Source organism: Ailuropoda melanoleuca, chromosome 1 (assembly GCF_002007445.2).
Source record: "Ailuropoda melanoleuca isolate Jingjing chromosome 1, ASM200744v2, whole genome shotgun sequence".
Classification (NCBI taxonomy): Eukaryota; Metazoa; Chordata; class Mammalia; order Carnivora; family Ursidae; genus Ailuropoda; species Ailuropoda melanoleuca.
In genome coordinates this window covers 158,702,493-158,720,361 of record NC_048218.1, presented here as the reverse complement: position 1 = coordinate 158,720,361, position 17,869 = coordinate 158,702,493, and the positions used below count along the sequence as shown (strand labels likewise).

Below are 17,869 nucleotides of genomic sequence, written 5' to 3'. Positions count from 1 at the left end.
AGCTTTATATATTATGCCTCAAAGCTGGCACATCTTTGATGCCACATATAGTTTTTAGATGAACTTATTAAATATAATTTAATAAGCATTTGTTATATATGCATATTATAAAATACAGTTGTCATAGCTACGTTGGAAAGATGACTTAAACGCATTAGACAATTACACTAATTTGCATATAGAAATTCAAATAGTAGTGAGAAACGGAATAAAATCAAGCCCCAAAATGATTGACATAAATATTAAGCATTTCTCTTTTCACTTTCCCACTCCCCATACTGCCTTCACTTATCATCATTTCCCACCTCATGTTGAAGTCTCCCACATCTTTATCCAGCCTGTATCTCCTGCTGAACTGCAGCCTCATATATAATAAATAAGTCACCACCTCAATTAAAGATGTCTCAGTTTGAACTCAGTACCATGTCTTCCTCAAAGGGCAGCCACCCCTCTCACCTTGTTGCTTGAGCCACAGCCCAAGTGTCTCTGTGCTCATCAATCACCAACCCCTGGGGATGCTACATCCTGTTATCCCTCATGTCTGTCCACTTTTCTCCTGCCTCATTACCGTTACTGTCATTGCTTATCTATAGCACTGACACAGCTACCCAACTTTTGAACGGTTAATTTTTAGTCTCAGGAGGATTCAACCACCATTATATCTACAAAAATGAACAAACTAAATTCATTACCTTAAATTTAAATTTAACACACCAGTAAAAAAATGGACCCTTGTAAGTTTCAAATCCCAAGTGTTTAAAAAAAAACAAGACATTTTGAAAGGATATAGTTACATTTATTAGAGGCAAATAATATACGATAAGCTTCACGTATAAGCAAGCTACTGAAAAGTAATGTTTAGGGGTGCCTGGGTGGCTCATTCAGTTAATCGGCTGCTTTTAGCTCAGGTCATGATCCCAGGGTCATGAGACTGAGCCCAGCGGGGGGTCCTCTGCAGAAGCCTGCTTCTCCCTCTCCCTCTACCTGCTACTCCCCCTGCTTGTGCTCTCTCCCTCTCTCTGTCAAATAAATAAATAAAATCTTAAAAAAAGAAAAGAAAAGAAAAGTAATGTTTAGTTAGAAAAATAGTAAAATTTGTATGGAGAGGCATATCACACACAGAAAAGAGAACTAAGATGATTAATAAGCTTAGGAAGCTTTCTAGTACTAGGAAAGAGGCGAAAGAAACAGGTAACAGAGTAGTTACACTTGAAAAACTGAAGAGATTAAAAAGAATGAGAAGGCAAGGTTGACTCATGAAAGCCTTAACTGGACATCCATTTTTCTTGTGAATAACCTGATAATATACATTATATACATTAAATATACATTATATTTATATATATTTATATATAAATATATATAAAGTATATATAAATATACATATATTTATAATATACATTAAAACCTAAATAAATTTGTATATATTTGACCTAGTAAATCTATTTATAAGAATGTATCCTAAATGTGGGGCGCCTGGGTAGCGCAGTCGTTAGGCGTCTGCCTTCGGCTCAGGGCGTGATCCCGGCGTTGCGGGATCGAGTCCCACATCGGGCTCCCCCTCTGGGAGCCTGCTTCTTCCTCTCCCACTCTCCCTGCTTGTGTTCCCTCTCTCACTGGCTGTCTCTGTCAAATAAATAAATTAAAAAATCTTAAAAAAAAATGTATCCTAAATGAATATGCTATTTTATACAAAGATACATGCATAACAAGTATCATTGAAGGTTTTAAAAAACTTCATTCAAATTGGATTGGGGTTGACTTATATATTTATTTATTCACTTGGATTTTGTTACATTTATAGAGTATGTTTATAGAAAACTGTCACTGTTATAATATTGTCTTCCTAATCAGGAACATAAAATTCTTCTGCACTTTTTCATGTCTTCTTTGAGGTTGCATGATGTTAGACTTTTTTTAAAAAGTTTCCTTAGACAGTTTATCTTTTAGGTTGCTGCTATGAATTGATCCCTTTTTTCATTATATTTGACATGACAGGAGATTCACTGATTTGAGTATTTTTTTTTAAAAACCTGCCTCATTCATTTATTTATTATTTATTTATTTATTTTTAAAAATATGTATGCTTTATTTATATAACAGTGGTTGAGGAATTTATTTTTTTATTTTTTATTTTTTTTTAAAGTAAGCTCTAGGCCCGATGTGGGGCTCAAACTCATGACCCTGAGATCAAGAGTTTCGTGCTTTATGGACTGAGCCAGCCAGGTGCCCCTGTTTTTTATTTTTAATTTTAGAAGTTAATTTTAGTTGATCTGCTTGGATTTACCAGAGACATATATGATAATTTTGCTTTATCTCTTCAAAATACTTATAACTCGTATTTGCATTTTTTGTCTAACTGTTTTTACATAAAACTGCCAGAAGGATTTTGATATATATATATTAAAGAACTATTCCTCAATTTTGGTTTTGGCAGAATGGCCACTAAATTTTACTGTATGATTTTTCAGCATCTGTTGAGATGACAATATATATTTTTTCCTTTTGGCTTTGTTTTTCTTATCACATATGATTTAATGTGGTTTCCTAAAATGTTAAGGATTTTATACTAGGATTATGCTAACCTTGTACACATTGGGTAGCTTCTAGGCCTTCTCTAAAACCAATGGAAGAGTTTATGAAGCATAGAGATAATGCATTTCTTAATGTTAGGGTGAACATGAAATCATTTCTTCCCAAGAAAAATTAAGTACGCAATGTGGGTTTTTCTTTTATAATGCTCTTAATTTCTTTAATTTTTATTAGGTTTCTTAGGGATCTGCCTCTTCTTGAGCAATATTAGTCATATGTATTTTCCTTAAAATTTTGTATATTATCAATATTTATGCATTTTACCATAGATTTTTAAGTTTAATATTTTCATAGTCTTTTTTTCTTTAATATTTGTTTCTTTGGTTATAACTGGGTTATTTACTTTTTTCTTCTTTTCTTAATTAGCTTTGACAACAATATATCTATTTTTATTGGACTTTGCAAAGAACCAACTCTTGGAATTATACATTACTTTTACCTTTTTATATCTATTTTGCATTTCTTTAATTTTTTTTCTTAACTTATGAATTCCTTCCTCTTATTTTCTTTATGGCTATTCTGTTTTTGTTGCTCCTATATCTTAATTTGGATGCCTAGTTAATTTTTGTTCATTCTTCTTTAATAATAAAAGCTTTTAATTTTCCTGGGATCATCTTTAATCACGTCCCACATATTTTGATGTGTGTTGCTGTTATTGTTATTATTAAATAGTCCATGACTAGAGTTTTGATTTGTTCTTGGAGATAGACTTTATTTAGGAAAAGCTTTTCTTAGTTTGTTACTTAATATTTGTTTATCCTTTTGTATTGATTTCAAAAGTTATTGCATAGTGTACAGTGATATTGACCTATAAAAAGTTTCACTTTTTGGAATTAAGTTTTCTTGTTTAAAATATGATTAATGGGGCGCCTGGGTGGCACAGCGGTTGAGCGTCTGCCTTCGGCTCATGGCGTGATCCTGGCGTTATGGGATCGAGCCCTGCATCGGGCTCTTCTGCTATGAGCCTGCTTCTTCCTCTCCCACTCCCCCTGCTTGTGTTCCCTCTCTCTCTGGCTGTCTCTATCTCTGTTGAATAAATAAATAAAATCTTTAAAAAAAATTAAAAAAATATGATTAATATCTAAAAATATTCCATGGCCTTTGAAAATATTATTTTCTATATCAAGTGCTATGGACTAAATTGTGTTCCCTTCAAATTTATTTGTTGAAGCCCTAACCCATAATGTGATGGTGTTTGAAGATGGGGCCTTTGGGGGATAATTAGGTTTAGATGAGGTCAGGAGGGTGGAGCCCTCATGATGAGATTAGTGCCCTTATGGGAAGAGATACCACAGAGCTCTTTCTCTGTCTCCCTCTCTCCATGTTTGTCTCTCTCTCCCACTCCAGGCACTAAATCAGCCAGTATCTTGATCTTGAACTTTTTAGCCTCCAGGATTGTGAGAAAATAAATTTCTGTTGTTTAAGCCACTTATTGTACAGTATTTTGTTATCGTAGCAACAGAAGGTAGTGAATGGCATAATCTTACCAATCTAATCCTACATTTTTGTGTATCCCTTTCCAACTGTTGCTTATATATGTCCACATTGGGCTGTTTTATATGGTGAAGAGCATAGTCTTAATTGGAAGCTGGGAATATGTCTAGAGCCAAGAAAGAAATAGACTTTGTTTTTCTGGTAATCTAAGAATCTGGAAGAAATAGCTCAGCTTTGGAATAGGGTGGTCATGTGTCAATAATGATTATTTAAAAATTTAATGACAGGACAAGACCACCCAGAATGAAATAATGGGAGACTTGAAGGCAATTGCACACTGTTTAAAACTAAATGCATCTAATTGACTGATGCATACCTGTGTACCTGAAATTATCTTGCCTTGTGTGGTTTGTACACTGGGATTCTCTAGCACCAGAGGAAAATGAATAATTTCCAGTGGCCTACTACATGTGCCAAACTGTGGAATACAATGTGATAAAATGGCAAGTACAAGAGAAGCATACAGGAGAAGTATGTGTTAATCTTGAGGGCATCACAAAGCAGCTCAAGTTGATTATGATAATGATGAATTGTAGTTTTGTGTTTAAAAGTTTATCACACAGGCTCTAAGGGCTTAGCTTAGTTTACATCCCTTACTAATTAATTAATCAACTAATCAAGTCAACAAATACTTATGGAGTGCTTACTACAAGCCAGCACTCTGTGAGGCTTTGGAGAAACAGTGGAATAAAACATGTTCTCTTTCTTCCAGAGCTGGCAATGGAATAGGAACACAATTACACTACAATGTGATCAAGTCTGGAAACACGTAATTATAATGTAGTGTGGTCAGGTTTGCAGAGAGTGTCCGAGGCCACACAGCTAGCTAGCTATAGGCACAAAAAAGAGCAAAATTCTGATTTCTTGATTCTGAGCCCACTGTTATTTCTACTATAATAAAACAAAATATTAAATATGAGCAAATAAAGCTAAATATAATTTCAAGTCAGAATCATCATAAATTATAGATTTATTTGAAATCGCCAAACCTGGACGCAGCTGGATCAACACTTCTCCTGGTGTCACCTGGGTATTAATTTCATTTTCACTTGGTATTACATGCACAGATGGATATTCTATTGAATCAATCGAGCACCCTTTGCTTATTAAATTGGAAATAATATCGCAACGTTCACTCCTTGATCCACCTGAAATGAAATCCTGTTTAAAAGAAGGAAAATCACTGACATTTTTAGTGCATATGACCTCAGTTATAATCAAAGAAAACCACATAGCAAATATTGCAAAGAAGCCATCTTCCAGTATTGCACAGATTATGCAACTATTCAAAATAGCTGCGTGTTTCCAACAAGAAAACTAGTAAATTTGTCTTAAATAAAGCTTTAATTCCTAAATTTTACTTAAAAAGAAGAAAATGAATATTAATGAGGAGTTTAAACCAAGGACTTTAAATATTGTTAACTGATCACTGTAAAATTATACCAACTTAATTCTTTCTAAATATTTTATGTTGGAGAGACTGCTTCAAAAGAAAATTTATTCAAAATAGGCCATTCGGTCATTCCAAATGTAAGTCTCAGTTCTCAAAGAACCCAGCTGGTATGTTTATTATATATCATTATATTTGGAATATAGAGTGAGCCCTCAGGAGTCACATGCCTAATAAGGTGCTAAAAATTTTTAAAAAATGAATTAGAAATCTATATTTCTTAGACCATAAAATCCCTCAACTTCTTAGACATACAATAGCCTGTAAATAATTTAATAAACCAAGGAAGATGTTCATAATGAGGCTGGGAGATACCAGATTGCAGCTAAAATGCTCCTGATTTTGTAACTGAATCTAGAACTTTTATTACCATTCAGCTTTGGTTAGTTGTCATTCAATAGCCATACAATAAACTTGGAATTAGTGGGGCAAGCCTAAAATTTAATTTATCGTGACTGAGAACAATTTGATATTTTTATTTTTCATGTAACCATTCAGGTTTTCCCCTAAGAACAGGAAATGTATCAAAGAGTATAGAAATATGTTTTATTATATACTGTTGGCCTGAATTATTTGGAATATTTGCTTACACATTAGCTGGATATTTGCTTAGTGATCTTCCTGCAGTGGCTATTCTGATGTGGCATTCAGTCATTCCTCCTTTAGCTCAACTGATTCAGGGAATTGGGTTTCCATTCCCTGGAACCATTCAATCAAAGAATACAGATTGAATACTTACTCAGGGCCAGTAGTCTGTTAGGTGCTGAGGTTACAGAAAGGTACAAGACAGACTCCCTCCCTGTCATCAAAGAGTCAACAGATTCCATTGGTGAATTCAGCCATTTCAGCAAGTAAATGTAATTATTACGGGCATTAAATTTAGGGGAAGCACAGAATTTCACAGGGTTATGGAAGAAGGAGATTATATCAAGTTCAATATTAGTTGAATATTAGATCACTAATTATGAATAGGAATATCCATAGCACTGGTGAGTATTAGATGGGTTGGAGGTAGGCAATATAAAAACATTCATACAAGGATTTTAATTTAATTCCTCTCTTAATATAGAATAGGGGTTGGAAAACTAGGGACAGTAGGACAAATACAACAATCCATGGCCTGTTTTGTATTCACTAAGTGCCAAAAAATGCTTTCTACATTTAAAAAATGCTGTAAAACAATAAAAAAGAAGAACATGCAAGAGAGACAGTATGTAGCCCAGGAAACTTAAAATTTTTTACTGTGTGGCCCCTTATAGTACTGATTCTGAATTAGAGTGTGAAACACACTTAAAATATAAATATAATTAAAAGATAAAAGAGGATATATCCTTTTCAATTAAGATAACCAGCTGTCATTTGGTAAACGACTTCATGGGAACAAAAAAATTCAATTTGCTTTGCTATTGACACCTAGATTTTTAGTGTGAAGTTTAAAAAGTCCAAAGCTTAATTTCTTGTATCCAAATTTATCTGTCTATTGATAAAACTCAGAGGTGTACTCAGTATAAGATTTAGTTTATAAACAGTTTGGAGTTCCTCAAAGAAAGGTGGCATAGACTGCTATCATATGTATCACTTTCCTTCAGAAAGCTCCAGGCTAGATGGGGGGATCCCTCCTGTCCTGAGGAATATTAAGGATGCATGAGGCTTGGAACCTCTATGCTTGTTCATGCCTCACATGATGGGCCACAGACAAAGGGCCACATGCATTTTACAGACATAAAAAACCCCAAGACTTCAAATCAAGAAAGGAAATAAAGTACAAATAATTCCGATTTTCCTTTTTCAGGTAGGGATTTTGTTATTTGTGTATACAGAAATGGAAAAGAAGGAATATGGTTAATTCGCTGAAACTATACATCACACTATGCCATTTGACCTTTAAATGTCAAATCATTTTGCTGAAATAGGCAAAAATAGTCTCAATTCTTTTGCAATGTCTGAATCAGCATGGCTGTTTTTACTCCGCTATAAAAACTGAGTTAGAAAAACACTGCCAATTTGACAATTAGGTTTGAGAAGGGAAGAAAAGACCGTGACATCAAAATAAAGAATGGAATGCTGCCTCTACCCACTGTGGCCTACTTTCCACTTTGTATAAAAGAAAAGAATTTGAAACCACACCCTTTTAATTTGTGGTGTTTTGTGTCATTTTAATTTCTTATAATTCTTATGTTTTATTTTTTCTGCAAGAAATACACAAGGAAAATCATACTCCAACTGTCTGCATCTCAAGCCTATTTGTAAATGAAAAGCCCAGGTTGAAGTTACCCTAGATGGCTTTTCATCAGTTGTTACTTTTATCCATTCAAGATAATTATCTGGGGAAAAAATAAGAAAAGTTTTTCTTCTCATTTCTGAGTCTTTCTGACTTCTAAACATGGCAATCTGCACAGAAATGAAAGAACTCTATCATCTTCCTTTTGATGCCCTTTGTGTTGTCTTTTAGGATAATTATGTTCGAAGGCTGCCCTCTAAACTTTTGATTATGTAATCACAATCTGTGTCTGGCATAGCAGGCAGGAGAGAAAGAGAATTCTTCAAAACCCATCAAGATTTTAACATTTGTTAAAAAGGAGGTTGAAACTAGGTAATATTGGTTAGGTCCTTTCAATCCTAATTATTGTCCAATTATTTTTATGTAGCATGGAGAGAAAGAGAAAGCAAAACGTATAGAACAGCAGATTAACATACTATAAAAAAAGAATGTAGGCAAATTGAATATACGCTGTCTAAATTTTCTAGTGATGTTTTACTTTTGACCAGCTTTGAAAATTGTATAAACCAGGCTTAATGTGTTACTGTTTATGTATTCTAATTGTAAACAGAGGAAAAAAATGCCTATTCTTTCCCTGTCCCTCGACTCTCATTGGTTAAGAAATAAAAGCATCAGTGCATATGTGCCTAACAGTGGGTAATCTTTCAAAATTAACCATTGTATTCTTCCTCTCTATGACATCCAGTCAGCCTGCAGGGAGTGGACAGCTCCTTCTGTTAATGATGTGGCTAGTGGCTGAGTCCTAACACTGGTTGCTTCCCCTTAGGTGGTGTTCTTAACACAGTCCTCTTGGTTTCCTAAACCTGAATGAGTTGCTCTGGAGTCTCACTCAAGTTCTTAAAGTAACAACTCCCGTTTCTTAAGCAATGCCTGGGTCAAATGTTTCTCACCTACTGCTTCATTTAATCTTCATTACAGTGTATCATAGGTACAATTATTATTTCTGAAGAAAAACTGAGGTTCAGAGTAGTTAGAGTAACATGTCCAAGTTTATACAGTTAGAAACTGATGGCCTTGGGATTTGAATCCAAGGTGATCTCATTTCAGAGCCTGCTTTTTCAATACATGAATTAGATGACCCTGCACTACATAGAAGAATATTTTGCAACATGAACAGACAAATGTTTCCTGAGATACTCTTCTGAAGCATTTGACCAACAGCAGACACGGGTTTGCCTCCTCTCTGCTTCAGCAGCCACGGGACGTTTCTCCTTGGATTACCTCCTTCCATTTGGCCACCAATTTCTCTGAATACTCAAAATACTGCCCCTGGTGGCAGGACTGACATTTGCTCTGCCTCTAACTGTGCCTCTCCAGATTTTCTATGCCAGTGGCAGTATCAGATAAAGGGGCCGTTCTGTGTAGCTGGGATGTTACATTTGGCTGACAACTGGGTTTCTTAACCATCTTTTGAAAGTCCCTCTAAACTATACTGACTGAAGTTCTCGGCAGCAGATATCAAATGGACGTAAACTTCATGGCTCTAAGGATCTTCCTTAGTAAAAATCTAAAATGGAATATTGGCCTAGGGTCAGGAAATAATCAAGCCATGAAATATTCTTGATGAGAAAACCTAGAAGTAAACTCCAAACTCAGGGTTATAGAGATGAGGAAAGGGAGACTCAGAGACTAGAGTGAATTCTGTCTGGTCATTTGGCTCATCAGAGGTGATGGGACTAGAAACTCTGGAATTGTCTCTCTCTGACATTGCCTGATTCCATGGGTTCTGGTAAAGCACTGCCTAGTTTAGAGTGACATCTGATTTTCTCACTGGTAAAGCCTAGAGTATATTCAAGAAGGCTTTGGGTTATCAGTAGGAGGGACACTTACTTTCAGACATGGCTACTATTTTCTGAACCCCTCCCCTGCCTCTTTCCTGACTTGCTTTAGAAGAAAGTAATGTCCACCATCCTTTGCTACTTTTCAGCTTTCTTTTTCCTCCTGGCAGATGCATAAAGGCAAGCAGTAACAGGAGAAGTTGGAAAGATGATGGTAGGTGAAGTTTTTGAGCAAAATCAGAGGAGGCAAAAGCTAGAGATTTCTTTTCATGTCAAGCAGAAGGCCATTAAAGATCTATTTGCTCCAATTCACAAGAGCTACATAAATAAATATAAAATTACCTATATAATTTCACAAGAGAACCCCCAGATTAGTAGATGGCTTCTTCATTACAACTTATTATAAAAGGTAGTTCTGATTTAAGATTACCAGCAAAAGAAAAAATTCACAAAACAACTTCACAGCCAAGAAAGAAGGAATGCATTATAATTTTTTTTCACTAAGAAGTTAGTTATTGGGGTATATTTCTCTTGTTAGAATATAAAAACACTAATTTTGAACAGTAAACAATTTCTTAATTATTCTTCATTCCACAGAATTTAAATGTACACAGTATTGCATGAATAGGGTCACATGTCAAAGGAAAAGCATCCCATTTTTCATAAGTAACCAGCAAATTGATGTACAATGTTATGAAATGGAGTAAATAACTTATCTCTAAGTATTTCAAATAAAAACAAATGAAACAGACCAATAAACTAACTTGCTTTTCTTTAATAAGCAAGTACAAGACTATGATCCAACTTGGATATATAACCTACTGCCCCAAGCTGCAGCAAGAATTTCACACAAAGCCTACTGACCTATCAAAATCACTTTCTGTGTTTGCCAATTCTCTGTATAGAACAGATGGAAAACATAAAATGGCTTGCACTTCATTTCAAAATTACCATAATTTTCCTAATGAAAAGGTTATACTTTATATTAAGCCAGATATGCTGTTTCCAAGCATAAAACCAAATAAAATTTTCCTGATGCTCAGCAATATCTTTCTTTTTCCTGATGCACCTTCAAGGCATAAAATACTAGGGCAATGAAATCATGCCTAGAGAGAAGGTCAACCATGAGGAACAGAGAGAAGAGAAGGAAAGGAAAGGGAAGGAAAGGAAAGGGAAGACAAGGAAAGAAGGAAGGAAGGAAGGAAGGAAGGAAGGAAGGAAGGAAGGAAGGAAGGAAGGAAAGAAAGAAGAAAGAAAGAAAGAAAGAAAGAAAGAAAGAAAGAAAGAAAGAAAAGAAAGAAAAGAAAGGAAGAGGAAAATAGGAAAGAAAGAAAAAGGCACACCTCTTGAGCACACCATCCACATTCCGGACCCAGGGCAAGGCACTTGGTGCAGGACACTGCATTCGAAGATGTACATCTATTGTCTTCTGTAATGGAGGATAAAATGAGGTGTTACTCTCATATTGGGGAGTATACACAATTCTAGACCAAAATGTATTTCAAAAACTGAAACAAGCTGACCAATCGTTTTAAGTAAACATTAAAAAATACATAATTTCTTTGGGAAGAGGTAAGGTTAACTACATTACAGTTAACAGAACATTTCTTGGATAGTTATTATTTGTTTTTATAAGGCTGGGGAAAAGGGGGGTGATGAAAATGTGATTTTAGTTAGGTTTGGGGTTTGGCTTGAATTCTACTACAAGAGTCAAAGACACTCCACATTTTTTAGTGTGCTGAAGTTTCACCATATTTTGTATTATCTGAACTAATAAAGCATTTTTGGATCTAGAATTTTTCCTGTAAAAATAGTCATATACAGACCTCAGTCTGAACATGTCAATCCATATTGGGTCAGAGTGAATGAACTTTCTGAAAAATGATCTTGATTTCTTGAGAAATGATGACATATAGAGTAATTAACTTGGGAATTTTGATTGTCTTAGTATTGATTATTTTGGCTTGATGGGTATCAGAACCAAATATAACAGCATGGTTCAACATTTTAGACATAACGTAGTTAAAATGGATGAATTGTTTTAGTTTAAGATCATGACCAATTCACTTTCCCATAGATTCCCACACTTACCTGTGACATTTTAGTAACATAGCTGTGTCTGAAAACTGATTACCTTTATCCTTAGCCACCAACTACTTATATCATTATGAAGAAACTCATCATTATGAACTTAAACACATAAAATACAATAAAGAATGAGTCATAAATTATTTTATCATGAGTTTTTGGTGGAATAAGCACATACTTCCTACAGTCCGTTCTCTACTATGAAATGTCACAAGGACACTTGGAAATCACAGCATTCTATTCATCTCACTCACAGGCATACGGTAAATAACAGGCATTCAAGCTATAAGTAGTTCACAGTCCAGGTGAGGAGATAACTATATAAGCAAACAATAACATACAGTATGATAAGCACAATAAGAGAGATATCACCAAGGCACTATGGGAACACACTGAGGGGCTTCTCACTCTGCTTTAGAGGGAAGGGTAGGGGTGGGGGAAGAAGGTGTGTTTAAGGATGATCCCTAGAGGCAGTGATATCTAGTATATCTCTTTGCCATTTCATTTTGTTTCTTCTAATCTGTGTGTATCTTTTAAAAAATGTAATGAAAGAGGCATGAGAGAGGACTATGTGTGCTTGTGTGTGTGTACAATCACACAGGGACATGGTAGTTTGAAAGGGGATCAAGCCCACAAAATCTCTAGCTGTCCCCATCCAATCAGTTTTTCTTTTTCTTCTCTCTCAACTTGCTCCAACATTCTAGAATACACAGTTAAAACAGCTGTGACCTGAAGGCGGCATGGGGTGGGCTTTGGCAGTGGGAAGAGACAAAGAGGAACTACAGGAGAGTAAGTATAGCAGAAAGGTACTAATTGGGGTGGTAGTGAGCACCCTTCCCTCTATTTCCCCAGACAACCAACAAGTTAAGCTAAAACCATCCCTCCTTAACTCGTAATGGCTGTTCTATTATCTCCTCTCTGTGTCTCCTTGCAGCCTTTGTCCTTGGCTTTACGTCAACTTTTAATAAACATGATCCAAACTTCTTTACTGATTTGTCCAGACCTGGTCTAGACTTCCAAGGACTAAAAATAACTACTGTTTTGGGCTGCCTTTACTACTAGTGTGGCCACCTGACTATGAAGGTTCCATAGCTTAAAATCCTTCTATGTGGTTTAGCCTGCCAAACTATAAAAAAGGTGCCTAGTTTTAAAGTATTCAGAGGAGAGAGTGACCTTTTTAGTTTTGTTCTCAGAGAGAAATCAAGCACATTTGCAGACCTAATTTGGCCTTTACCAACTCTTAAACTTGACCTGACTGGAACGTGGAAGTAAGTCTATTTCAGTTCAGAGTTGACTAACTCTTTCACTCCGTAGGTAGGACGGTGGCACTGGCAGTTAAGATTGCACTGTCTTGGAAGGGAGGCTGACGCTTCTGTGACTGTGGTCTTTGTTTCTAATAGTTGTCTGTGTCCTAAGTTAACCCAGATTCAAGGTCAGGTCAGTCTCCTACTTCCAAGACACAAGTGGTAAATAACGAGTTTACAAGCAAAAATCTGCTTTCTTTATAGTCTGCCTTCTGACCATTTGTTTTAAAAAGTTCTAGTGCCAACTTCTGTTCTCAGACTTCAGACACCTAAGAATGATGACCAAGAGGGATAGAAACTTCAGTCGTGTCAATACGTCCCAGGTTCCAGGGTTGACATTTCTCAGTCTACAAAATTATAGGAAAAATGATCCCATAAATGGATATGGAGGAGGCAGACCTTACGATTCTGCAGAACTGGAGGAAGGCCATAAATTGAACTCCATGGGAATAGTGTCAAATGTGACTGCTGGAGAGTGTCATGGTTAGACTTTACAGAAGACAAACCAGATACACTTTGGTAAGCAGAATCCTCAGGGTTTTTCTTTTTAATTTTAAACACACATCAAGTAAATACCTAACATGCAAATATCACACCAATTAGAACATTTCTTTACACTGAATGGTGATGCTACTATGGAGGTTATTAGTATGTGCTAAGGGGATGTGTGTGTGTGCGGGTGTGTGCATGTGTCTTTCTGTCTGTCTGTCAGATCCTTCTGTGTAAATAGAAATCTTTACATTGAACACACATCAATCAATGCATGAGTGCTGTTTACAGACACAGGCGGTTTTTCATCAGCCTCTAGGTCGACTCCATTCATTGGCTGCCCGATCCCTGATGCAACATCATACGAGGCTGCTTTCCAGTGGTGCGGTGTGTTCCTAGCAGCCTTCAGCACTGACACCTCATTAGAGGGGGTGCCTGAGTGATTCTTACCACTCTATGAGAGTGGTAGTTACTTGTCCAGCGATTTGTTCAGTGATATGGCTTAGCTCTATATTCTTTGTGTTCTAGCATTGTGTTTATATTAAGGATACTTTTTTGTGGATCTTAATGGAAATTAGGAAAGACAATGGAAGCAGAATCATATTTTAAACCATGTATCTTCAGAACCCTCTCTTGTTCTCATTTGCTTTAGTCCTCACTTCCTCACAAATCCCATGCCATTTAAAAAATGTGCTATGAAGACAGAAATTAGCAAAGGATTTAACATCATATAAGTGTGTACATTCTGAAAAATTCTATTCCTTCATCTATGAGCATGGGCTGAGATTCTTACTTTTGCTCCTGTTACAACTGAAGTAACAGTGAGGTAGCATTGCTGAATAGTTACTGGAAATAAAGTTCCAAATTTCCACAGCACTGTTACTTAATAGCAATGTGTTCTTAGGCTAGCTACCTAAATTCTCTGAGGTTCCATTTCTTCCCCTGTAACATAGGGCTAACTATACCTGTATCAAAATACTGATAAAAGATGAAATGAGCAAGCATAAGCATGCCAAGCATAGTACTTAGGGTATAGCAGACACTCAGCAAAGGGACTGTTGTAACTTATTTATAATTAATATAATAACTTATATGTGTATATATACACACATGTATATACACACATTGTATATAGATCTAGCTTCAAAAAAAGGGGAGGTGTTATGTGTCTTTAAATTTGTTGTAAATATAATTAGTTGTATTAAAAATGAAAGTCCCTTGGATCATAAACACAAAGTTTTAAAAATATACCTAATATGTAAAAATAACTATTAAATAAAAAGCTACTACTTTTATTTTGGTTATTTAAAAATTACTCTTAAAAGCCAATTTATTCAAATATACACACATCAGTCCAATCTGTTACAAGTACAATTTTAGCATGACTATAATTGATTACTGAAAATCTCTTACAACACCTTCATTCTGTTCACATTTTTCAAAGTGTACCTTGACTTAGTCTGAATATTTTTCTAATTATTTCCCAGAATTAGATGTTTCTGACGCATGTAAAATGACCTTTATAACAGTCTGTCATAAAGTATAATAAACATCTATCATCAACAGGATAAAGTACACAAAAATCAGGAAACTACATTATTTGTGACTGTCACTTAGATATTCTTTGTTTTAGATGATGCATTTGTTCATATTATTTTGAGAATGTTTAATCTATAGAAGTAAGAAGAGAAAGAAAATGGACCCCCCAAAAAGTAACTAAAAAAGCCCATAAGCTTCAACGTTTAGATTGGGGTCATTCCGTAAGTTAAGTGATCAGAGAAAGTGAAAGTTTTGGAAATATTTCTAATGCTTTTCTGCTCTGAAGTCTACACCACAAAATTTCAACAAAATTTAAAGGATGCCCAAAGTTATCTGGAAGAAGGAACAATTAGAACTGATAAAGATTGTAGTCCTTGATATTCAGAATCAATCGTTCTAGATTCTCCTGTTAGGACTAGACAGAATGATTTGTGAAGAATGGGGAAATGCTTTTTTTTTTTCCCCCAGAGAATCCTTTCCTTAATTGCATTTACTATACAAATTAAATTAAACTTGGATAATTATATAAAGCCACTTCCTTAACAAAAAGATAAAAGTAAACACTGTTAGAATGAATACATACTCTACTTTGATAGCAGTCAAAACCAGGCAAATTGAGCACACACAGAATAAGTTTTGGAGTATAACTTTGGAGTTTCCTTGTTCTAGATGTATATTGTGGCCATGTAATTGTTACAGATATCTTCAAAATACATCACCTGATTACTGAAAGCTCTCGTTTGCACTGAAATTTAGCATACTGTCATTTGATGTAAAAATAAAAATGAAGCAATAGATTAGTGTTCTAATCACTTGCTATTACCTAGTTATTCCAAGTTTTGATTGAGGAGCTGTTCTCTAAAGGCTCCTACAAATATATAGAGAGGGTAGAGGTGGTTAGGACTACTTTGAAAATCAGGCACAGTAAACAAAACCAAAGTCAGTTAAATTTTAAGGGAGATTAGGTAAAGGGGCATGGGAGAAAAGATAGAAACATGGGAAGCTCTTTGGAAAAGATCTGAGTAGGGAGGCTCTGAAGAGCTAGAGATGTATCAAGAGGAAGCTAGTGACTGAGGGAATATTGCAAAAACAGAGGAAGCAAGGAAATAATGGTACAACTATTTGTATTTTTCTTTTTCTTCTGTTTTTTTCCCCCTTGGGCTTCATATAAACAAAATACATTTTTTTTATTATTAACATTTTGCATTTGCTCTTTTACTTAGCATTTAGCCTATGAAACACAATTTTACTGTTGAAATGGACAAAGAAGCAGATATTATTAAAAGAATTAAAATAATGCATCTGGGCCAAAGCTTCAGCTTACTAAAATAATTTTTATGCAACAAATGCGTATTTCAACTGTGCTCTTATAGAATTAGTTGAAAAATTCACTTTAATATTTGTAGTTTACTACTAAATTATACATTCAGAAAATACTACTCTGTAACAGCAACACCCAACCAAGAGTACTTTTCTCTCCTTTTTCTTTACCATATTGTTTGTTTCAAACTTGTAGCAAATAAGCATTCAGGCCATGGAAATGAAAATGAGTATGTCTATGGGAAAAAAAATTTTGTCTGAATAATTTTGACTCTACTTGCACTTGAAAAAACATACACCCATATTTATGTTTGGCCAAAAACTGCTTGGATTCCTTTCTTTCTTGTCTTCTCTATTATCTGTTCCAGTGATTAGGTTTGATAGTCTTACAGTGTATTTGGAGGAAAAGGCAGTGGTATGATAGTGTTCAATACTTACATAGAGACTCAGAAGAAAAGGTGAGGAAATGAAGACATTATAAGAAAAAAAAATTGTCTTAGCTCCCCAAAGGAAAAACCTAAGGTAAAGATTCTTCACAAGCAATCTATTGAGAAGAGAAGTGAGGTAAGGTCAGGAGAGAAAAGGCGCAAAGATACTCTTGCAGTCAAATTCTGGTCTTAACCTGTCTGATTCTACCCAGAGCTGGGAGCACAAATGATATCACAAAGTTTTCCCACTTTGAGGCAAAGTGGAAGTCTGGCTTTTATACTCTCCCATCGGTCAGTCATTGACTGAGGGTTAGCACAGAGAGGGCTGGGGGTTGGGGTGGGTTAAACTTTACACATTGCTGAGCCATGTGGCTCCCTTTGATGGAGGCCATTTTCCTGAGAATGTAGCAGCTGTGAGCCATTAATGGCTAGAACTCAGAGCAACAGGGAATGGCACACCAGCCCTATAAAGAGATGTCTGGTTTAGTAGCAGCCACCTTGAGCCCTGAATGGAAGGGCTAAGCATGGAAGCCAATGCTAAGAATGACAAAGGTAAAGACGTCCTCGCCCCTCACAGCACCATGGAGTTGCAGCCCCCATTCTGAGTTGTCTCTCAAAACTGTTTCCTTTTTTCTTTTTCTCTTTTAAAAAGTCATCTCTATACCCAATGTGGGGCTCGAACTTACAAGCCTGAGATCAGGAGTTGTTTGCGCTACATACTGAGCCATCCAGGTGCCCCACTCAGAACTGTTCCTGATATAAGAGGAAAATTTACCTGAGTTTTGAAAGATAATAAAGACTTGAGCAGGATTAATGTAAATGCTCTTTTAGAAATGTTAAGCATAACATTACTTTACATGACATAGACCATCCACTCTGAAGAGGCACGTTTTGTTTTTCCTTGGAAAAATAAGACTAAGAATCTGTCAGTTCCTGGAGGGCAGGGGCTTACATATATTTTCTTTCTATCCCCAGTATCCAAGTCTAGCATCTGGTACACACTCAGTAAATGTGTGATGAATACATGATATTCTAAGTTGAAGTTGACCTGGCAGTCTAATTTCTTAGGTTTTTATAGCTCTTGATTATCTACATTAAAAAAAAAA

General features: G+C 35.6%; 1 protein-coding gene across 2 annotated transcripts in view; it reads right to left on the bottom strand.

Annotated features, from left to right (window-relative positions):
* Positions 1-17,869, bottom strand: part of ITGB8 (integrin subunit beta 8) — a 79,113-nt gene that overhangs the window by 41,030 nt on the left and 20,214 nt on the right. For both annotated transcript variants that reach the window (XR_004628084.1, XM_002915366.4), the window contains exons 2-3: positions 10,939-11,024; positions 5,076-5,247 (exon numbers count right to left, since the gene is read on the bottom strand). Coding sequence is in view for 1 of the 2 variants with exons in the window: in XM_002915366.4 (XP_002915412.1) it covers positions 5,076-5,247; positions 10,939-11,024 (258 nt within the window). In the remaining variant the exon portion in view is untranslated. The remainder of the gene's footprint in view (positions 1-5,075; positions 5,248-10,938; positions 11,025-17,869) is intronic.